The 22,921-nt window shown below is 44.3% G+C and overlaps 1 protein-coding gene across 2 annotated transcripts; it reads right to left on the bottom strand.

The window, feature by feature from the left end:
* Positions 1–2,560: 2,560 nt before the first annotated feature.
* On the bottom strand, positions 2,561–20,724 carry MDM4 (MDM4 regulator of p53). Of its 2 annotated transcripts, none has more exons than XM_035893773.1 (11): positions 20,097–20,724; positions 18,126–18,231; positions 15,370–15,444; positions 13,869–14,002; positions 13,377–13,426; positions 10,427–10,488; positions 9,563–9,659; positions 8,037–8,197; positions 7,315–7,470; positions 6,538–6,618; positions 2,561–5,184 (listed from the first exon to the last, which is right to left on the bottom strand). In XM_035893773.1, exons 2-11 carry the CDS (start codon positions 18,198–18,200, stop codon positions 4,630–4,632), a joined length of 1,446 nt encoding a protein of 481 aa, XP_035749666.1. In that variant the 5' UTR covers positions 18,201–18,231; positions 20,097–20,724; the 3' UTR covers positions 2,561–4,629. The 2 variants fall into 2 exon arrangements, with proteins under 2 accessions (XP_035749666.1, XP_009636521.1); XM_009638226.2 differs by having other exon boundaries at positions 7,336–7,470; positions 20,097–20,722.
* Positions 20,725–22,921: the final 2,197 nt, after the last annotated feature.

Raw genomic sequence — 22,921 nt, 5'->3', positions numbered from 1 at the left:
CCCAAGAAATGGATACCTGGGAACAACGGGCTGCAGGGAAGGGCGCTGGGGAGATCCAGCAAGAAATCGCTCTTTCCAGAACAGCAAATCTTTATCTTTGCCAGAAGTACAATGTGTTCCTGCTGCCTTCGTGTATCTCCTTGGACTGATCCTCAGCTGTGGTTACGTATTCCAGGAGTCGGAGACTCTCAAGGTAATCACCAAGTTCATCTTCTTGAAGAAGTTGATCCCCAAATCCCATTTCATGCACTGCTTCGTGTCATGAACTGTAAGAGCCTTTACCCCAGCCAGAATTATATTTTTGGCAATTTCCACACCAAGACCACCTATATCCCTCAGGAATAGGTGGGACTGTGCCATCTTCTGCATTGCGGTGGCGTGGGGTGTCCCCACAGAGGCGCGGGCACCAAGTGCACATTAACCAGGGTCAAACAACACAGACAACCAGGACTGCAATCACAACAGCCGCCTGTATTCATCATCATAAGGTGCAGAGAGCAAGCTGATGGGGTGCACAACCCACCTGGAGGCAGCTGAGCGTTCTGCTGGCCGGACCCCTCCACGTAGTCGCAAGTAGGGTCTCGCTTGTTTTGGAAGGAGTCAGCAAAATTCCAGCCGCTGAGGACGGGTAACTGAAGAAGGATTTCCAGAGCAGACAAGCTGCTGTCTGAAGGTCACCTGTGCTTTCGAAGCGGTTCCAAACACAGTTTATCACTCCTGTAGAGTTTGTGGGTCTCATTCTTGCTCTTGATAGAACAGCCGTGCAGTACCTCCTTTTCAAGGATCCTGATGCTGCTTGCCCATGTCCAGGTGGCCCCAGAGCATGCACAGGACTCGAGGAGTTCCTTGCTTGGCTTACGGACAAAGACAGAATGGAGACCAGTGCGCTGGCTCTTTCTTCAATCGCTTAATCGTGGCATCTTCCAAAATGGTCAGCCTTCACCCAAGGCCTCTAGCGAGAGCATTTTGCTTCCCCCTCCCCCCCAGGAGTGGAAGATAAGATAGAGCTCAGACCAGGCAGAGTGTCAGCAGGCAAAAGCAAGCTACTCCGACAGGTTTTGAGAGAGCTTCCACTCCATTTTCACTTCCATTTCTCCAACAGCCACTTTTTCTCTGCAAGAACAGCTTCTGAGTAGCAGATACAATCCATGTTGGATGCAGAAGGATGGAGCAGACCCTGCCAAGCTGAGTTATGGTTTCCATCACAGTCATGCACCGTAATAAATATGTAACGCAGGCTGAAAGTTCCTATCTGTCTTTGCGGAAACACCCACTGTTCAGAAGAAATAAGCACTCTGGGGGGCTGCTCCAAAGGGTCTCTGTAATTCATGTGGCGGCTTTGTTGAGGGTAAATTGGCTCGATCGTGCATCCCAGCAGAGGAGGGGCACGGAGAGAACTGTTGTGCTGTGCATGTCAGTAAACAAGAGTAACTGAGAAGAGGCACTTGAACTGGAAGGACTTTCAGGGGTAAATGCAAAGCATGTACAGGACTGGCTGCCAGGACAGCGTTTACATACACATATGGTCTCATTCTGCAGAGCACTATAATGTGCTGGCAGCACTATACAGTTGCGAGCCTCATGGTTCCCATACTGTATTTAAACACCCACCAAAGTAAGGAATCTGCTGGTTCTGGGGATAACTGGTGCCAAAACGCCTGGCTGAAAAGCTGAGGGATCTGGGAAATGAAACCTGACCATCAGGTACACTTGGTTTAGTGAGACTTCAGCAGGTTTCTGAGGAACAGTAACCAATGTCACCGAAGAGAAAAGCAGTGAAAACTTTCTAGTCTGGGCAGCTGCGCTCAATGCTTTAACAGATGTGCAGCTAAAGATTACCAAGGACCTCTTCTCTCGTATTGCACTTCATCATAAAACCACCGTAAGAGAGAAGAACTGTTGTCCGCTACGAGGCACCAATGACTTATTCGGAGAACCCGAGTTCGTACCCATCTCGGGTGAACGCTCAGCTCCTTCAAACAAATGCATTTCTGACTTAGGACTCCACGTTAACTGCTGCGTCTGTAGCAAAGGGAAGCAACAGCACCCGGCCAATATCTCGTCTGCGCTGCAACCTAAGTGTTGTGGCCGAGTGCTTTCAGCTGGGTCTTCAACCCATACCTCAAGTCTGCACTTCCTAGAAGAAGAGCAGTGCTTGGCAAATCCCTACTTATTTAGACTTAGACTTAAGTTAAAGCAATAAAACATTGGGCAGTTACCACTACACACAACGTGCTTACACTGCAATAGCTTATTCTTCTATAGGAAGGAAAATCAACTGTAACATTGGGATATCTTATGTATACTATTTCAGTTAAAAAGAATTAAGAACTTGACAAACGCAGGTGGTAAACACCGTGATTACACCGAACAAGAAGTTCCAAAGATCATTACACTGAAAGTTATCCTGCAGATTGGCTTTTTATCACAAACTGCCACACTGACAACAATTTTTGTTTAATAACGTAAGCTGCGTACAGATCTCAGTAGGATCTTGGTAAGGAGGTTCAACCCCATTACTGGAAACTCTCCTGACTACTTTTTTTTTTGGGGTGGTGGGTTTTTTTGTCAACACAAATTCCGTGCTGCTCAGTGTGGCCAGATCTGAACAATTCAGTAAAACCGCTTGTAGCAAAACATTTTGTTCTTGGAAGCAATCGGGGCGAGGGGGAATTCACAGTATTCAAAAGTGCCACAACACACCCCACTGAGCCCCTGAAAAGGGAGGAAACTACCTGAAAAGGGAGGAAGCTACCTGGCAGGAACTCCCTTCTGTATTCCAGGCCGTAGCGCTGCTGATCTTGGCATGATTAAAGTGCATCACCAGCAATTTAACAGCCCTTTAGCTTAAGGGAGCAATAAGTCAGCTTTTCCATATGGGTTGATTCCCATGGACTTATGGATAGTGCACCAAAACAGCAGACCCTTCTCCTCCTGATTCTTAAAATGCAACTGTAAATAACAGCCAACAATAACAGTCTAAATTACAGCCAACATCAAAATAATCACAAGACTACACAAAATACAAAGCAGACCTGACTTTTGACAGTGGTAAGGCAGTGATTGCATATAGCACCTACTCTGGTATCTTTGCAGAGAAATGACAGTGACATCGTGGTTTGCTGGGACCAGGTTCTGGGACCTTTTGCTGCACGCCTGACCCACGAGGGCTGGACCAGCACAAGGAGTGTAGAAAACAATAGGGGAACAGCCTAGAAAAGCACCAAGGTACAAGCACTGTCTTATTTTTTTTTTCCCTTGTTTTCAGAGAGGGAATTAGAGAGAAGATGACAGAACAGGGTTTATTCTACACACTGCACTGTATTCAAATGCCTGCACACCTGAAAGGTGAAGGCGCTATTGCTACTGCTGCGTGAACGCAGCCCCTCCGAAGCCCCGGAGAAGAGGAAGGCTGAGGAAGATCTGAGCACACTCTAGGGTACGAGCTCAGAAAAGGGTCAGACGTTTTTAAATTGCAAGTTCCAGCTGAGTTTTAACAGCCAGTAGAGCAACCACACATAGCTTTGGAGGACGATGTAAATGCTGCAAACAGATCTGAAGCGTTAAGTCACAGGGAAAGGAAATCAAGAGGAGAAAATTAAAAATACTAACACCAAGCGCAGCCCGTAGACGAACCAGCTGCAATTGGTGCTTTACAGGAATTACTTTTTTTCCCTCAAAGGCCCGTATCCCCTCTTTAAAGCCACATTGCACTCTAAAGTGAGCATCTTCTACCTAGACTGGCCTGATGAGACAAGGCAGAACTTGCGATGGTGCTGTAGGCACAGGGCGATGAGAACATCCCAAAACATGCAGAGAGCTGTGATCATTTACTCCAGCTGGCAGAGCAGATTCTGAGCTAACAGGGGACAGTCTTCATCAAAGCTATCCAGGATGACACAAAGATGTGTTTATATGAAAAAAAGAATCAATAGAAATTTAAGTAGCCATTAAAAGATCCCATAACAAAGCAAAGTATTCTTTTGCCATCTGATACGTGACCTGAGAGAGCTATGGATTACAAGTTTGGGAGGAATTATTTCAAGTCTGGGAGCAAAAGGACCTTCACCTTATCTAACAAAGCTACATTAAACAAAAAAAAAAAATTCAGAAACCAGGTTATTTACTTCTCACTGCCCTCAGGATAACTGATCCTTGGAGAAATGGCTTATCTAAATTGCAAACATCTTGGTCTACCCTTCCCTCCCTCCCCCCCTTCCCCACCCCTGCATATATATCTCTCTCAGATGCAGACTCCCCCCTTAGAAGGCATTGCACAGGGTTTGACTTACTGGAGAACAACATTCCAATAGCCAACGTTGTAACTCTCCCCAAAACTTGTTTTTTGCAAGGAACAGTTGTCAAAACAGAGAATCCTAGTGACAGCACTGAGCTGAAATTAGGACATTGATACCAACGTGCCGGTCACTCCCTGTGGGCTTTAATTTAAATGGACATTGGAAAGTGGATGCTGCTCCATTTAACGCAGAGAATTCCTCGGTGTTCTTGGTCAGATTTGAATCTTAATTCTCTTTGGTATTCACCGGCTGAGCTCTGAAGTTAGGGTTTGTGTGAGTGCAAGAAAACTTGTGTACGATCTTTTGGTGGAGCAGGCCTGAAGTGGCACAACTACCCCATAAAGATCCTGATCACCATCTCAATCTCTTTCCTGCACACTGGGCAAGGCGATCTCTTTTTCTTCAGCATCTTTGCACACTTGAAACAGGCCACAAGGTGAGCAGTCCTTCCATGGACAATATTCCCATCCCGTGGTCTGTGATGGCATAAGAAGCAAGGATTCAGTAATGTTTTTATACTCTCTAAAGACTGTATTTCTTCCTCCTTTTTATGCTCAGTGAAATGCAACAGAGACTCCTTGCTTTCACATTCTTGTGCCAAATCCAAAGACTCAATAGAGCTGCAGGGATCGACACGTGATTTGTTTTCTACCATGTACAGGTCTTTGGGTTGGCCAACTGGAGCAGAAATAGTCCTTCGGCAGTCCGGGACATCTATCCCTTCATCATCATTTTTGTTTTGCATAGCATCAATGTTGGACAGAGAAAGAGAATGAGCCAGTTTGGGACAATCTGAGTACCAGTCTTTCCGTAAGGCCCAGCAGCGGTAACAGTACCGTTTGCCTGGAGAGTTATATTTCTTGCATTTGGTGCATTGCCAGCAGTCCTGAGGAATGATTGAGGCAGACAAAACCAGCAGTGGGTTAGTGTATTCTTGTGTACAACTCATTTTCTCTACACAGGAAAAACAGCAAAGAAGCTTCATCAAAAGAGGACGTTTATTACCGAGTGTAAGCTTGTGAATATACGATTGCTAGTTTGATTATCAGCACCTCAGAAAGCCTAAAGAGAATTCTGAGTCCCCCTGTGCATTCTACAGATGCAGATCTCTCAAGCATTAAAATCTGTCCTTCCTTCCTCCCAGCCTTCAGCACGCTGGAAGAAGACAATGTTCTCAAGCTGTGCAGTTTATTGAATTTTCAGTATCTCACTTCAAATTCAAGGGTAGAGCTCCTGGAATCAGTCAGGAATATATTTCCCAGACTCGCTAATCACTTAGCATCTGTTGAATCTGCACAACTGATAGCAGCTTACTTGATTACCCCACATAGCAAGGGCAAGAGCTGCCCATGTTCAGAGCTACGAGTCAGCTGTCCAACGCCAGGGAAGTCCGAATTTGCCAGCATGCACAATCTAAAAAACAATGCTAAAAAAAATCTGGTGCCATCAGCTGCAGAGTATCACGATACACTTTTGCTGACTTACAACAAAACCTCAAAAGGCAGCCGGCAGGACTGGGAGAAAAAAAGGACAGATGAAAGAACACAGATTTGATGTCCCTCAATATCCATCATGAGGGAATTCAGAAGAGGAATGGGATAGTGGGGAAGGGCGACAACCCAGTAATTACTGCTTATTCTCTCTTTCCACCTTGTGTTTTCATTTAAACAGGGAAAAGAGCTGTGATCTGTCCTTAGAGAGGCACTGCAAGGGCAAAGACGTTACACCAGCAGGTACACAGGCTTTCCTCCTGACAAAGGCCATGCAAGTATCGCAGAAAAATCCACACTACATTACCCTGCACAAAAGGGACGAACAATGTAGAAACAAGACTCCCCTAGTCTCCTAGCTGGAGCACATATAAATCCTCTCCCATTGCTACAAAAAGTGTCTGAAATCACCTAAGTTCCAGGAACACTCTGTGGCCAAGAGAGACGCTTGGTGCCTTTGGACTGGGTGGGTCAGAGCACTCATGGGCTGCCAGTGCTCAATCCCCATCCAGTTTAGAATTTAACAGAGCCCTATCCAAAACAAACCAGACCAGGTCAGGCCAACTTCTCTACATTCCTTCAAGTAGGTTACAAAAAAGTTTTGGCTTAATTTTTTTTTTGCTTTTTTTTGGCCTTTGAAACCCATACAAGAATCAGCTTCTCCTACCACAACCAGTAGTAGCTGCAGGATGAGTTTTTCTGACTGCAGCATACTCCAAGCAAGGAATGCTGACCTAAAGGATGCCTACCTCAGAAGCAGCTTCTGTATCTGTATCATCACTTAAGCATTGAGAATCCTCAAAGTCATGCAAACATGCATCCTCGGTCACCTGGAGGCGCACAATAATCTGTATTTATGATGTGCCGGGCACTGTACACCGAAATTAAAATGACTACATCATTGCCATGAGAATTCAGCCATTTCTAGAAGTGAATGAAAAGCCATTTTATGTACTGTGTGCATTCCAGAATGATGGTAACTGGTGCTGGGCTGGTTTACAGTCGCATATGCCTGTGGTCAACTCATCTCTGATGCACACAAGAATCATACAAATACAAACACATACACACCTGGGTGGTCCTACTGATTTCCATGGGAGAAATCATGAACTCAATCCTTTTAACAGGCATTTGATTAATTACTCTTGTGACCAATCTTACTGCCACCTCAGCTGGCAGACTCAGGCCAGCGCGTCTTACGCTGAATGCTGACACAACGTAAACTGAGATTTTCCTCTTCTAGTCTTTTCATTTATTAGTCTTGCAGATGTTGGCTAGAAATATAGTAAAGTGTCTGCTAGAGTTTTAATTAATTTTAAACTAATTCTATGCCTTGAAAGTAGACGCATTTAAACCAAAAGGCAAGCAGACTGACTACACAGGAAAGCCATCGACCTGTGCACAGAACGGTGACAGCCTTTTCTAAACACTGTTTAAACTCTGGATGGTTCTAGATCCAGCTCCTCCAAAATCAGCACAGCACCACGAGATTAATTAAACAAGGTCAACCTGTGGAACACACTCACTGCGGCTGTTTGAAGAGGTACCTTTTTGTCACCTTCTTTCACTTCCTCGCAGTCAACCGTTTCCACCTTGACTGCAGCACTGCTCTGATCCGACGGACATTCATTGAGGAACCACAAGTCATCAGTAGTATCCGAAACAACGGCAGTGTCTATGTCCTGTTGGAAAAGAAACGGGAGAAACCACTTAGAGCTCAGGTTAGCAGCAGCAGGAACACCAGCACCGCAGCCATCGCCACAGCGAATGCCTCTCCCCTCTTCCTCACTAACAGCCTTCTCGGCCCTGGGCAGCTTCTCCAGTCACCCCTGGGAGAGAAAGGGGCAGCTCCCTACTCTCACGAAGACACCCCTTTTTGCAAGCAGCACTATGCGCATTCCCCTTGTTGGCTGGCCCGACAGCAGCTGGCCACCACGCTACAACCATCTGCACCGCGTTAACAACTTTTGACCCAGGAAGAGGGGCAACTCCTGAAATACAACCAATGTTCAGGAGTGCAGAAGGACCTCCAACGGCTGAACGCAGCCTTCAGAGAGCACCTAGTTTATTTAAAGAACACTAAAGGTAACCAACCACCTGATGCGAAAGGCTGGGACAGGAACACACAAGGGAGAGGCTGAAAATCCTGGTGGGAAGGGGAAAGAAAGAACAAGAATATTTTATTTACTTGGAACCCAAAAGAGGAGAGGAAGAGAATACAGCGCACCTATTTAAAATGTCTACACACCTGGTTAGTCTGAATATCTGTTGATCCATTACTTCTGGACTTGTAATTGCTTCTGAGGTTGCCTAAAAACCACCATGGAAGACCAGCTACATCCCATTCCTCAAACACTAGGTCCAGTTTAGGCTTCTTGCTTTTAGAGAGGTTTTCTATTAAGTCTTTGTCTGTAAGAGCCAAGTAGAATCTAAGTCATGCCACACCTACATTATTTAAGAGACTAGCAGAGAAAAATTTGACCCCATCCGATTTTAGAAATCTTTCTTGCTCCTTCTTACAGCCAGTTACTGCTAAGAGCTTTGGGGTTTGTATGAGTGTACTGGGATGTGAGATCTGCCGGACATCTGTACTCATGTATCTACCCAAGTGAACCTAGCAAAATAGTCGCTGCACAGCCATCAGAGGTCAGAGAAGCACCCCAGTGTCTCTATAGCAGTACAGGTTCTCTTTAGCTTTACCTTAAAGACTCAATACAGAAACACGAACACTTCTTTCAGAGCTCTAACCAAGTCAACACTGAGTAGATTTCTCGAGTGACTTAAAATGCAGAAAGAACTGCTTGAATTTAGTTCAAATTTCCAGCGATGGGAGCTCCTGAATTCCCAAAGCAGGCTCCAAACAGGATGCAGGAAGGTAAGAATCCATCCTCCATAACCCCATGCTTCAGCCTCCTTTTTAGCCCGTGCAGTTTAGTCTATGATCCTAAACTCAGCTGTCTGAATTTCAAGATAACCTTGAATCTCTCTCTCCAGTGCCAAGAGTTTCAAAGGCACAGACAAGGACTGTTTCTACCTCTTTTGTACATGCAGCCAGGAAAATAGCTACCGCTCCCATTTGATCTGGAAATACCCACACTTGCAAAGAAGATTTGGTTTTACAAATTAGGTTCCTTGATATGAGAACGACGTGAGAATAGAAAGTAGAAAAAACAGGAAAATTGCTTCTCTGTAACATCAGAAATCCATATGAGTGAACCAGCAAGAAATCCCCAGACATTAAAACAAAGGAAATGTCTGAATATGAAGGAGCTGTATTACACTTAAGCTGGATAGAAAAAAAAATTCCATTGTTATTCAGTTCCCTGATTGGTTTGCAGGTAATGACTGCAGATGGCTCAGGCTGTGTTCTATGTAATCAGAGGAGAGAGTCCCTTGGGAAGATAAATAGATACAAGTATAATTTCAGCATTTAAAATACCCTTCAGCAAGGTCTGTAAGATTTTTCATGGCATTGTTTAGTGAGCGATGTGCTTTTGGGGCTTAACCTGCCATCTTATCCTAAATGTTTGTTTATTTATGAGACCAAATATCCAAGCCAGAAAACACATCTATCATAAAATCCCTTTGGTGAACATTTGCAGTTCTCTCAATCTTTAGCATAAATGATGATTTTTAAAGATTATGTTCCACAACAGGTGGAATTCCAACACCCTCCTCCAGCGTTTTGCTGACGCAGAGGCTCAAAGCGTCACACTGGAGAAGGAGCAGGAGAGCTTGTACGCGTGGCGTTATTGCGGAAAAGCTGGCACTCACCTTCATAATTCTCACATTTTTGCTCTGAGGTAGACAAAGCAGAAGCATTGCTTTCACCCTCCATGACGCCACTGTCAGAACCCTCCTGCCGGCTAAACTGCATGAAGGAAGGAAAAAACAGATGTTAGTCCATCAGAGCTTGTAGGGACCAGGGGATGTAGCACTTCCATTCCGAGTCACCAGCTGCAGTACAAGACCAAGAAGTTATGAAGAGAAATGAATGTTTCTGAACAAAAACTGCACACTATTAACCCTTTAAGAAGGCTAATGCATCTGTAATCAGCACAAACAATATACTTGCAACCTAGGAAAAATCTTAAGATTGGCAAAAGTCCAAAAGTTGCCATCTTTAATGCAGTAATACTGTGATCTTTGTGAGTCTCTGGCCCCCAGTGTGAACAGACACCTCCCGGATCAGACCACCTTAATCCCAAAATATACCTGGAAACAAGTTTGAACAGGCAAAGATTTTTCCTAGGTTTCAGAGTCTGCCTGAAAGCTTCTGAAAACAATCCTACTAAACACAAAACTTGTTCACACATTTTAGAAAGCTTAATTATTTGGCAATTCCTACTCAGAGAGGGGATGGGAGAGAGGGGGGGAAAGACATGAAAATACAGAGCACGCTGGAGGAACTGAGGATTAGAAGTGCTACACCCCAGAGAAACGCGCTCAGAGACTGGTACTCTGTTATGAAGAGAACAGAGAAGGGTCACTCTGTCCCTGTTCTGTGGACTCCAAGAACTTTTCAGGAAGGTGAGGACCTGGCAGCCAAGCAGCACAAAGTTCTGGCAGTCCACCATGCACAGGTACAGAGAAGGGGCACTCTGTACAACAAAAGAAACCACCAGGCAGTGGGTTTACCTTCAGCTGGTCTTGGCTTGGCTTATCGACGCTCTGTTCCTTTGGGAGATTCTGTGCAGCATCTAGATGGCAGGTAAAACAAAAGAAAAAACCTTCCCTGGTAATAACCATTCTCACAACACAGAGGGTCTTCAGCAAGCAACCAACGAGCCAGGCTTGGCAGACCTCTAAGTAACCCTTTAAGGGAAACAGAACCCTTTCTTCCTTAGAGAGCTGGCCATCCCCTAGAGAGGCATTACTCCAGTATTCCCTAGGCTCTGCCAGACAGATATGGAGGCATCAGCCTACGGAATTGAGAGTCCATGCCTCCTCAAAGATGAAGTTTGATGAAACCTCACAGCACGTAGGAAGAACCTTCTTCCCAGTGTGAAAAACTATTCTTTTTCCTACAGGCTGTCCTCCCATCACAAGTTCTAGGTCCTTTACACAAGAGTTTTGCACGGAGGCAGAAACCCAGAGCAGTAGCAGAGTGTAGGGACTCTCACTTGAAGGCTGGATCAGGTCCACGTGGAAGAAGGTGAACACAGAAGAGTAAGATTTTTATAAATACCTGAGGACACCATCTCTTTCAGCTTATGCCGAGACAAGAAAAGCATCTTCCATAAAGGCTGTTGGCATGAAGAATAACAACTAGACTGAAGAAGGGAAAATTCCACGCACAGCAAGCTCTTTTCTGGGTAACTGTGTACACATCCATGACACAGTCTAATCCAGACGATTATGCTGGCCCCAAGAGTTAATTAAAAGGCCAGCCTGAATAGCAAGAACAAACAAATTAACAGAAATCTTTCTACATAATAGGAGAGCTGCACTTAGGAAGTCTACCCTTTAAACAGAATGACTTGCTAGAGAACAAAAGATGCAAGGATGGCTCCTGCTTGCTCGCCTTTCAACTTAGCAGAGAAATTCCCTGCTGGATGCCAGGCAGAGATGAACAGTCCAATTCACACCACAAATCGTGGCACTGATATGAAGACACCAAAAGCTGCTGCTATAGGCAGAAAGGTAGACCACTAAGTGGTCCAGAAAATGGGCCAAAACACAGGACCACAAGATGACATGGCTCTATCCCATATTCTTTACCCTCCATGCATTAGTTCAGCTTTCCTTTCCTCCCTTCCATCACCCTGCAGCTTCTGCAGTCACTGATTATTTAACACCTGAAGGAAAACAGAAGCCAATTGGCTCATCCCTAATTGCTCTGGCTCTGCAGGGGCATTAGAAGAGGTGAAGACTTACCCTCCTAACACTTTACAAATACGCGAACTAGCCTTAAACAATGTGTGAAAAGACACTCCACTTATTGGAAGGCTTCCTTTTTTGAAGCCAAACATATACTATACAAAATGTCCTTAAGGTGAGGTATTCCTAAATAGGCCTCACTGAGTCCCACGGAGTGAAAGCTAGCCAGGAAGGACACCATCTGATAAAGAGCACTGTGTAAGAGCTCAGGCTTTATTAGCGAGATACACTTTTCTTTCTGCAAGTGTCCTTAAAAGAAGTGGCCAAGATAATCTGCAAAAGGATCTGCTGATAAGCACTGATTTGGCTAATGAATACAAGCAGCTATTACAAAACATGAGACGTGAAGCCCTCTTTAAGCCCTGTGGCACTTCCAGTTACTCCGATGTTGCAATGAAGGGAAAAACAATACCAAGAATCACCCTTCCTATGGATTTGTCAAAGGTCTGGTCTGCCAAGCTTGTTTCGTTTTATAGTCACACACACACACAAGCAGACACGGTGGTATAACTCAAGTGATCATCTCCCTAAAGGAACAGTATTTCCTTTGGCAGGTTTAAAAATAGTTACACCATGACTGGACCATACACGCACACCCAGCCACACGCACACAGACGCGTGCACACACCAAGTAGAAGGGGCCAGGGCAGCAGAGGAGTGTTTCGCTGGGATCCTTTGCTCTCCACATACACTGCCTATAGGGAAGAGGCATCACCAGCAAGGGGAACAGCACTCACACAGTTATTCTGTAGGTAGTGTGTTTAGGCAAGAGTCTGCTTAGGAAAATTCTTCTGTGTAAATGGAGAAAGGAGAGGGACCTCAGAGGCACCAATACATGGCTCAAAGCAGGGGTCTAAGCAGTTTAGGGCCATGTTTTCTCAGTTTCTAAATTTGCACAAGCTTTTATGTACATGTGCAAAAATAGACTAAGCCCTTATGAAGAACTAAGTCCATATTATCTGCTTAGAGACCCCAGGAAGTACAGCACAGGACTCCCCAACGCTCCCAGTGCAGCTCCTTCATGATTTGCACAGTTGTAGTTTCATCAGAAGTTTTTTTCAAATGAAGATTACCAGCCATACAATGGAAACTGGCTGCGAGGAAGCCATCAGCTGAGATTAATTTAAGAATAAACTTTATTTTATGACTGAAGGACTTTTGATGTAAATAGATTTGATTGCTCTTAAGAGCTGGGAAAGTAACAGTGACCTTTAAAGGTTCAAGTGTTCAATTAAAGTCCGGACCTCTTTGGCTTGCAGAACTAAGCTGGGTTTCCAGCACTCTTACATTCAGTCTCAAGACTATGAAAGTATAAAACGAGGTGAGAGCAAGAAGTCGCAGCATGCTATGAAACTGAGAAAAGACTGAGAAATCAATGACTTGGATGGGATACTTCAACCACGCTGATTTGTACATCCACAGTATCTAGCTCTGTTGGCGTGCTCCCAGACAGAGCGTGTCTGCTGCTCCAAGGTTTGGCCATGGGTTATAGGCAGCCACGTTACTCAAACAGCTAACTGATTTCATATCACAGCTACTGACAGCGGACACACAGAAAAGACACATACTCAAAAAGATTGTCTTGTCAAAGCCTTTGTTAGCAGTTTGTTCCAACTTCAGACACATTTCTCTTTTCTGAATATCATTACTTACCCAACTTACATCAACACTTTATTGAATATACTTGCCCATACTGTGACAAACCTACCTGTCATTGCAGCAGAAGTCAGGTTCCGTTTCAACATGTCATAGACTGGGCTGTGGGAAAGAGGGCGACAGTTGAGTATACTCACAAAAAAAAAAAAGAAATTCTCTTTTATTATTCAGAGAGACACTGGAAACTGCAGTGGCGGGGTTTTGCCACTCCTAAATGCTTGATACAGAGAAGTCCAGCTCAGAACTTCACAGAAGGATGCAGATTTTTGCTTAAGTGTGAGATCGAGGGCCTGAGAAGATGCAGAAATAAAAGGGGGAAAAGATGTCACCTCAAGCAGCTCACTGCCTGGACCATTCAGAACTGGCTCTTCAGAACAAAGGAGCCAAACTCAAACTTGTCAAATGCATTACTAGTAAGCCACTGAGCAGGGTACCTGGTATTCACAGCGGTTTATGCGACATTGAACAGAAACAGTGACACCAAGAGTCTCCTGTCTCAGCAGCCTCTATAATACAACATACGTTAAAGGTCACTTTTTCCTACCTGGGATCTTTTACAGAGAAGCTCTCCAGTCCCAGCAGTTCTCCAAGCTGGTCTCCTCCGCAATAGACCATGTGCTGCTGTCTTTTGTCATATAGCTGCCTCACCATTATATACTGTCCTAGGTAATGCATCACCTGTGGATACAGAACATACCATTAGCCATATCTGCAGTTGAAACCAAATCACCAAAGACCCTGGAAATTTGCTGTACTTTTATGATACTTGCCTCCTGCTACCCTATACAGCGTGAATATGCACATCTGCAATTTGTCGGCGCCTCCCAAGCAAGGGAGAGTTATGCTTTACCATATTGCTATAAGGTTTGTAACTATTAACCCTTGACAGGAAGGAAAAAACGAATCGAAGCTGGATCAACAGAAGTCACTCTGCTACCTCGCATTACAACAAAACACGACATGGGTGATGACACTTTTACCTGGGCAGTCTCCCTCAGTGAGAGCCGCAGATGGGAGACTGCTGCTGTTCAACTCAGAGTAAAGAAGAGAAAGAAATGGGTGGGGAGGAATTAAAAGAATAAGGTATTACTAAAGGATGACCACAGGTTACGGTGCTGTCCCTCGGGAGGCAGTTTGCAAGATGCAAAACTAAATGCACGAGTATCGCGAAGGATGGCGAGCAAACAGCCTCTGAGAGCTAGCAAACACTGCCGGCTACAGCGAGGAATCCAGAGCACAAGAGGAGAAAGCAAAGGACAGTTAAACATAATACAGTGCAGGTTCCACCCCCCATTACCCACCAATGTGACCCTCCTGAATGACAGTGTCACCAAAAAGTTGCTAACAGTACTCCATTCGCTGCAGAAAAAACTGACTTAGCCGAGTTAAAATGTTAATCTATACAAGTAACCTGCATTTAATACTCAACTCCCCCCATTTAAACCATTCAATTTGTTTTTGCAAAAATTTTTAGAAGCTAAATAAGTTATTTAAATGCATAAGTGTTTAAAATAAGTCACAGGGCTCTGCAGGAATATTTGACACATTCATAATGAAAAACCACTGCATTTAATTCTTTGCAGACAGGATACTCTTGTAAATCACAGTCAGTGTCATTTTTTTAATCTTGTACACATATTGCATTTTAATCTTCAAATAAATGGATTCACAGGGTCTCTTAGGTTGATCTGACAAGCCATTTCAAAGGCAAGTTCAAGAAAAATATCAACTAGAATTCAATTTTTAAGGCTTTCATGCACTGAGCAGAGAGCAAGACAATCGAACAGAATCTCCTACAAGCTCTCAGGAACGTGGCTATCCCATCTCTCTCTAAAGAGGTTTCTGATTTTCCAGGATAAATAATATTCTTTAATATTTCACACTGCTATTCCAATTCCTCTGGTGGCTCTCAGGACAATTTATGATCAACCAAATCACAACAGCCTTACAGGTAAAGCATCCCTATTTTGCAGATAGGGCTTCAAAGCACAGAAAAACAGCAACCAGGGACAGGCACAGCTCCAGTGCCTCGAAACTGTGCCCACCTCCTTCAGTGTGAAGGTTTCACCTTGGGCACCTGCAGCCTGCAGAATCTTCAGAAGCGGCAGTTTGGGTCGCACCTAAAACATAAATCACAAGAGTTTTGTTTGAATGCCATGAAGCAGCGTCCTGCTGAGAGAAAGCACTGGCGCACACACTGCTAAGAAACCCAAGCTAAGAAACCCAAGCAGAGAGCTGACAACCATGGGATGAGTTGGAGGTCATGGGGAAACACTGCTTGCCTCAGGCTAACCTGCTGAAGGCTGGTATTCTTTTTTTTGCAAGTAATCTGCATGGACAATCGGTTAAAAAGAAATTAGAAAGACTGAAAATCAGCACAATCATTCTGACTCAAGTGCAAGACAAAAAAAAGCCAAGGAATTTGGGCAGCCAGCTCTAAAGGCTTTAATCACTCACATTGTCTCATTAACTTCGATGTCATTCATCCTGTGAGGGAAGGTTGGAAACTCAGACCCTTGGTATGGAGCCCTAGACAGTGACTAACCAAACTGAGTCATAGATTTAGGAGAAATGATGGGGCATTCAGACTGACCACTTCAAGAGCAGCATGCCTGAATTTTCTCAATTAGTGCAGTGAACAAATCGGCTCAGCTCTGTACAAACCTTAGGAAGTATGGATCCATCAACAGACACTTCATAATAAGGCTCCATTAAACACAAGGTGTGGTTAATTACCACTAGGGATCAGAACCTGTATTTTCTGTGGATCTCACCCATCAACCAAAATCCTCATTACATAAAATATAAAGCACTCTGGGAACGATGCAACTGCTCCACAAGCCCTTTAGGTTTCACCCACACCCCCAAGCAGCTTTTGAGTAGCAGATGAGGCAGATGATGCTATATAAAACAGCAGCGAGTTTTAAATAGCTACTTCCCCCCTATGTTGCTACTTCATCTACTCCACAAGAATTTTAACAATTCCTAGGAGAGTGCCACCACATGATGTGATGCCTCATGTTCCCTGAAAATGTCAGAAAGCCCTCACTGTTCTCTGAATGCTACACAATCGTGTACAATATTGTACACATTTCCCACACTGAACCTCTTCCTCTGTTCTCCTTGTCTATCAGATGCTAATACAGCAAGGTATTTCAAGCTGTAACGGGACAGAAAGCCCAGTCCTCAGCACACCGTGTTCGTTGCTGTCTCCCCTTTCTCAAGGCACGTAACCCATGCTAGGTAGGAAAAGCCCTTACCTATCAATGTTAGGTCGTTCACCTGTGTCTCATACTCACCTCTCCTTTCTGCCTATATAAATGCAATTGCAAACCCTCCTTCCCTTCCCAAGGAGCAGAGCCTGCTTGCAGCCCTGTAACACCTCCTCAGGAGTCAGCCTGAGCTGCAACAGCATTTTTCTGCACAAGGTAAGAGCAGGTTTGGATTGCTTGTCATGCAATTTGTCACTCAGCTACCTGACAGTATCTTGGCAAGGCATTTGTTCCACTGTTTTCTAATATTATAAAAAAAAACAAAAAAGAGCTCATCTCTTCTGTGAATGTGTCTGGTCTGCCTGTTTTCTTGTTATTGTATTTGTTAAAAGCATTTTCATGCTCAAACAGAACAGCTCATGTCCACCCCCGAGTCTCTTTCACAAGAACAGCTTTTTTGCTAGGAAAAAAGCTCAGCACAACTGAAATAAGTGCTTGTATCAGCACATGGGTTTTAATAAGATGAAATTATGTGTTTACGTTCATTCATTTCTCTAATGACCACTCTCAAATAGATTTTGAAGTAACTTCTTATACATCTCTCTCTGATTAAAGAAGTAACCTAGTTAGCCTGATCATTTCAAAATGGGCCCTTAGCTACTGCTGTACAGCTAAAATGGAAGTGTTTATTTTGCACTGCCTAGGACACTGAGTGTCGACAATCAATATTTTGCTACTAATATCAGAGCCTATTTACTGATTTTTTTCATGCGGAGTTGAACAAATAAGCATATACATCAATTCTGCATAGGACTTGGCTACATTCCAAAGCTTCTAAATTAAGCCTCAAAATGGGTTCTAAATTAAGCCTCAAATAGGAGGATCTCTCAACTTCCCATCAGCTTATTTCCACTCCTTCCACATCCTCTCATATTGTGGAGATTTTTTTTTTCCAATTAATAGGCTTGGGAAGGTTGAATGCCTGTCTTGCAGAAACAATCCTGATTTTTAGACCAGATTCCTATTTTTGTTGTTTGCAAATTTCTTTTCTCTGACTTGGCTGCCAATGTGGTGTTGAGCCATACTCAAACCACACATCTGCCACGTTGGCCTTGGCTCGCAGCTGCCCCTACCTTTGGTTTCAGGGACACTCTGGGAAAAGTGAAGAATGCGAGTACTACATGTTTGATATTTACCTAAGTAGCCCCAAAAAAAGGGATGGGGACACATTACTGGCTAGACAAAGTTCGGCATACAAGGTTACAAAGCTCGGATACCACTGTCACAAAGCCAGCACTAGGAGGAATGCTGTCGGTGGAATAGTTCAAGTACAGGTCCAGCAGAAAAATATGCAGGATACAGTTTCCTGTATGGCCAGGTTTAACTGCTTTTTCCCCTCCTCCCCCTTTAAAATGTTCATAAATCACTGATCTGATAGTGAAAGCTAACACAGCTCCTCAGTGTAAAATCCCTACTCCATTAGGCTAAATTCTTCTTACTTTAATGTACTCCGAGAGCTTTGATTTGATGGAAGAAATCACTGCTTTAGTGAGGAGAAAGCAGTGAAGGCAAGTGGGAGAGATAATTACCTGGTTAACTTGTCCAAGTGTAATTCTGCAGGCATTCTCAGCTGCTGGGTGCTGGGCAGGGCTTGAAGATGTCATTGTGGCAGTGATTAGCTGTTATAGCACAAACCTATAAATGAGAAGGTTTATGCACCAGTTAAGCCGAGAAACCTGCTCTTGAATTTAACCACTTCCACTTCTTAGAAGTTTCAGGAAACCAGTGTTTAAAATTAGCCCTGCATGCATATCTTAAATGACTGCTGTTATAATGCTGATGTTACTGTGCCCCTCACCTGCTCTGTCAAAACTGCATCCAGCCTGACAAACAACTGGGATGGATTTGCTGGGGTGCTTGGGATGCTTTGACTCTGCCCAGCTCTAGGAGTGGCACAGCGTGGTGAGGACCTTGGGGACCTGCCAGCTCAAGGGAGCTGCCAGCCTCCATCAGGCCATCAGCAAACTCTTAACGTGGTGAAATCCTGGAGCCAGAGGCAGGGCTGTAGAAGCTGAGTCACAATCAACCCCAGTGGAAATCCTTACAAGACAGCAAGGCCCTGACTGCCCAAAAGGAGGAGCAGGCAGTGCTGATGGCAATCATCAAGGCATTCCCCACCTCCTTTTCCAAGAGCTGAAAACCTGCTAAAGCTGCTGCAGCCTTCACCCCAAATGACTAGATGCAGGCTATAAATGAACAGCTTTAACAGCATTACAGGTGAAATGATCCTTTCCTGGAAAGGAACAAAAGGGGAAGTCCTGCAGCTATTTGAGTTTGTCAAGCCCTATCAGTTTCAGCATCCACCCAAAGAGCACAGCTTCATATGCAGAATGATCTGTAATGACTCATGGTTCACAGCACAACCCAGTTTACTCTGCCCCACACAAGGGGTTTGAAAACTTCTTTATATTTAAAGAGAAAGGATGGTGTAAATTAGTTGCTGAGAAAAAGTAACTTGAACTTGCTGGAGAAGGGACTTAAAGTCTTGACCTCTTGGTCTCAGCACTAAAGCTCAGACCAATCTACCTGTAAAATTGTTGTGTGCCCCTGGATCTAGACACAATAAAATCTCCTTTTCGGTGTGAATCTGGTTGTGCTTCTGCAGGCAATACTGAAACAAGCCCTGCAAGTGCCATTTTGGTAAACTCAAGGCTAGAGCATGAGATGAACTGAAAAGACTGGCCCCTGGATTTGCCGGGGTAGATGCTACTGTGGGAAAGCTTTTACTTGTGTGGAATCTGGAAGAATTGTTAACTTTTAAACCATGCAGTTGTTTAAATTAAATTTGAAAACATGAAGCCAACAACTTTCAAAGCAGTATCTAAACTGTCTTTCACAAAACTTTCCAGATCTAGTAAATGGATTTGTTATTACTACATCAGTCCTGAAGAATGTGAGCCGGTATGATTAGCTACATTTAAAAGTGAGTACCAGGAAAATAACCAGACTTATGCCTGAGGAATGTAACCATTTTCATGTAGACAAAACAGGCTGAACATCTATCTACCAGGCAGCACAGAAACATCACTAATGACAAAAATCTGAGCCCCAGCACCAATTCAAGTTACTGACCACTGGTAACCATTTGACTCCTATCCCTCCCTTACCCCATCTATTAAAGTGGACTTATAATGACTTTGTTAGAGGCTTCTGATAGTTCTTACAGCATTACATTTCTCTGAAGCAAGGCACTATCAGGAATAAGTCCCAAAGATCAAACATATTGCTAAATATATAAACACAAGTCTTCCTAAATGCTTAGGAAAGCTTGATTAAAGCACATCAAATATTCAAGTCTGGTAAATAACATTGATAGTGAAATGATCTAGGCAGTAACTCAATGACTTACAACAGCTAAAACCACTTCCATGTTATCAGTGTCTTAGTTAAAATTTAAGATTTCTACCTGATAATGCCAAGCCCACTGCAACACAAACTGCCCGCAGGATCCTTCACCAGCTGAGCTGTACCTTGTACCCGCTGCAGGCTAACTTACCAACCTTGAACTTCTCTGCTCCAAGGAGCAGCACTAGGATGGGCCAGCCGCTGCCTCGCTTTCCCAGGCAGTCCCTTTGCTCCAGGAGAGTCTGGGGGTGCTCGGTGGGAGAGGAATTCCGGGAGCCCTGCAGGGTGCTCAGCAAAGCCTCCCCAGGGCTCTGCCACGCCTGGCTGGGCTCCCGGTCCTGCTGATGCTCTGGGCTCTGAGTCGCTCTTTCAAAAACCGCTCCTGCCTCCGACTCATCTCGTCAGGAAAGGGAGTCACTAAATACATCAGCTTCTGATAAAGGCTTGGGTTGGTGTGAAAAAGCAGACAAAGTAGGAGAAAGCAGTGGATTTCCTCTCCACCCTGCATTCCTGGAAAGGGGCTTCCCTACCCCCGGGTGAACAGCGTCAACTGAAGACCACTTTAACTGTTTCAATACTGGTTTTATTAGAGAAAGGCAGGCAAGTTAGTGCCTTGCCTCCAGTCTTTACCGATAAATTGTATTTTTAGTAAGTTTGATTCTTAGTATTACTAACTTCCTTTAATTAGAAAATAATCTTGAGATCACTGAATACCATCTCCCCAGGCATGCGAGCTCTGAAACATGTCTAGGCTGCAGATACCCACGAGATTTACGGAGGCAGCCACCAGTCGTTGTCCTGCTAAGAGAGAAACAACCCCACTTCTGTTACCACCCTCTGTACGCTGGCTGGCCAGGAACACAAGTGGTGGGAATTCCTAGAGAACAGAGAAGCTTCTTGCTCAGTGAGCCTGATTTAACTTTCCCCTGCAACTCTATTTTCCCACTTATTTTATGCCAAATATTTTACCTCACAACCCTGGAAGTGTCTGAACTAGCTTGGAGCCAACTGAACCAAGTGCCGGTGAACTTCCTGCTGTTCCCCTCTACAGCTCTGGAGCTATGTGTGTAAGAAAATGACACTGGACCAGAGTAATGACTTGGAGGAAACCATGAATCACGAAGAAGTTATGAACTAACCATTTTTTCCTCTTGAACACTTTATATGGTCATGCACACTATGGCAGCAGTTGTCTGCCTGTTCTGTGAGTGGAAGTTCCTTCTCTTAAGAGATCAAACCCCCACTAGACCACAGCTTTTGATGCTTGTAGATCTTAACAGGTCCAGGAGAGCGTAAACATAGGGTGCACAGACTTTTCTCGATAGCAGTGTCTGAAAAGTTCAAGCTAAACTTCTAATTTGAGTTCAATTTTTGTTTTAAAGTCTCCTCCTTTTAAGGAAAGAATGCAGTTTCCAACTTCTGTGCAAAGTGAAAACACAAGGAATGTAAACTAGATGATGTTGTTGGGTGTATCTGTGGCCTCTGTAATGGCTCACCACAAGGGCGGGTTAAGGTCTGAGATTTAGAGCTTGCCCTCAGGTAGCATCATCCTTTTTCAAGCTTTTAAATAAAGCAAAATTTCTACCAAACGCAAACTTGCAGTCCTGTGTACAGCATCACTTAAAGACAGCCCCAGAGGGGAGGCTTTAAAAAAGCACTAATCTGATAATTGAGTCAGACCTAATTAGGTTTGTCCCTATCAGTGTGAGTCCCTGGGAGTCTTCACGCCTGCAAGTCCTCCTGCCCACTGATCTCACCTGGCTTGGGACAGAAACACCATTACTCCTCCCTGTGAAGCCTTGCTGCATCCCTGGCTCCACCAATGCTGTCACGCTGCTCCTCTGGGCCATGCGTGTCACCTCATCATGTCACTGCCTTCCCAACGAGTTCATACCCATCCTTTGAGAGCTGCACGATGCCAGCCAAGAAAATGACAAAGTCACCCTTCCACTGCCACCTCCCAACAAGCGCTGCCTTGTCAGGATTTTATTCCATGAGACCTTGCAAGGGCGTCTGGGGGCTTCTGGCTGGGAAGTGGCAGCAGGAGGAGAGAAAACTGGGCTGTGAATGACATGATTTACCAGATTTCACACTCTCTATATAGACTGCTTGACTTCCGTTTTTGCTGTCCTGTGCTCAGTTAAGTGCTCTCCTTTGTTGCTTTGATATTGAATTGGCATTCAATCAGGAAAAATATCCAGGGCAAAGCTCAATTTCACTACTGAGAAGTCCTGTAATGCATTACTTATGGCAACAAAAGGCAAGGCTACTGGTTTTAATATTTAGCTGAAACACTGATTATTAAAGAGTTCCTTTTTGGCAACTGCTCTGGAGTAAAATCCAGATCTGCTAATGCAAAAAACACTTTAATGCTGAATTTCACCTGATGTGAGTTTTGTTGCCGACACGCTGCATCTGCCACGAATGGTGTGCTGCTCCCCAGAGGCCAGTAACACACCCAAACCAGCCAACCTCCGCTAAGCGTCAGCAGTTAAATACAAACGTTATGCAATGCTCTCCTTATTGCAAAACACCTTAAAGCAGGAGGAAAACCAAAACTGATGGTTTCAGTTAATAAAGGCACGCTGACAAATTGCTCTCCAAATCAGCTGCTGCTAGCAGTATTTGTTGCTGGTGATGTCTGCAACGGGGCAGCACTTCCACCCCGCCGTGCACACCCCCGCTTCCATTTATCTCTATTTTAACAGATGAAATCGGGCTTTTCCCGGCTTGCTTTTCCCAACAGCAGATGCTTCCTTAAGGGAATGTCAATACCACTATTTTAACGCATTCAACCATGGAGCAAGAAGTACTTAAGACCATGAAACAAGCTTTTTTACCAGGTAAGGGCTATATAATACCGTGAAGTGACCGTGCTGACTGTTCCTGTCACAGTTCTCTTCAGTGCTGAGCCACTTTAGAACTTATGAGTCAAACTGAAGTGTATAAGCACCAATTTTTTTTAATTTTTTTTTTTTTT

This window comes from Egretta garzetta, unplaced genomic scaffold (genome assembly GCF_000687185.1).
Source record: "Egretta garzetta isolate BGI_Z169 unplaced genomic scaffold, ASM68718v1 scaffold105, whole genome shotgun sequence".
NCBI lineage: Eukaryota > Metazoa > Chordata > Aves > Pelecaniformes > Ardeidae > Egretta > Egretta garzetta.
The sequence above is the reverse complement of the archived record's forward strand: the minus strand, read 5'-3'. Positions and strand labels throughout refer to the sequence as shown.

Bases quoted from the DNA above. Each gene is read 5' to 3' on its own strand.
- MDM4 (XM_035893773.1), bottom strand. From the start codon at position 18,200: ATGACATCTTCAAGCCCTGCCCAGCACCCAGCAGCTGAGAATGCCTGC. The intron at 10,489-13,376 runs GTAGGTTTGTCA...CCTGCCATCTAG, and splicing joins GACTTCTGCTGCAATGACAG to ATGCTGCACAGAATCTCCCA. The intron at 5,185-6,537 runs GTAGGCATCCTT...ATCATTCCTCAG, and splicing joins ATACAGAAGCTGCTTCTGAG to GACTGCTGGCAATGCACCAA.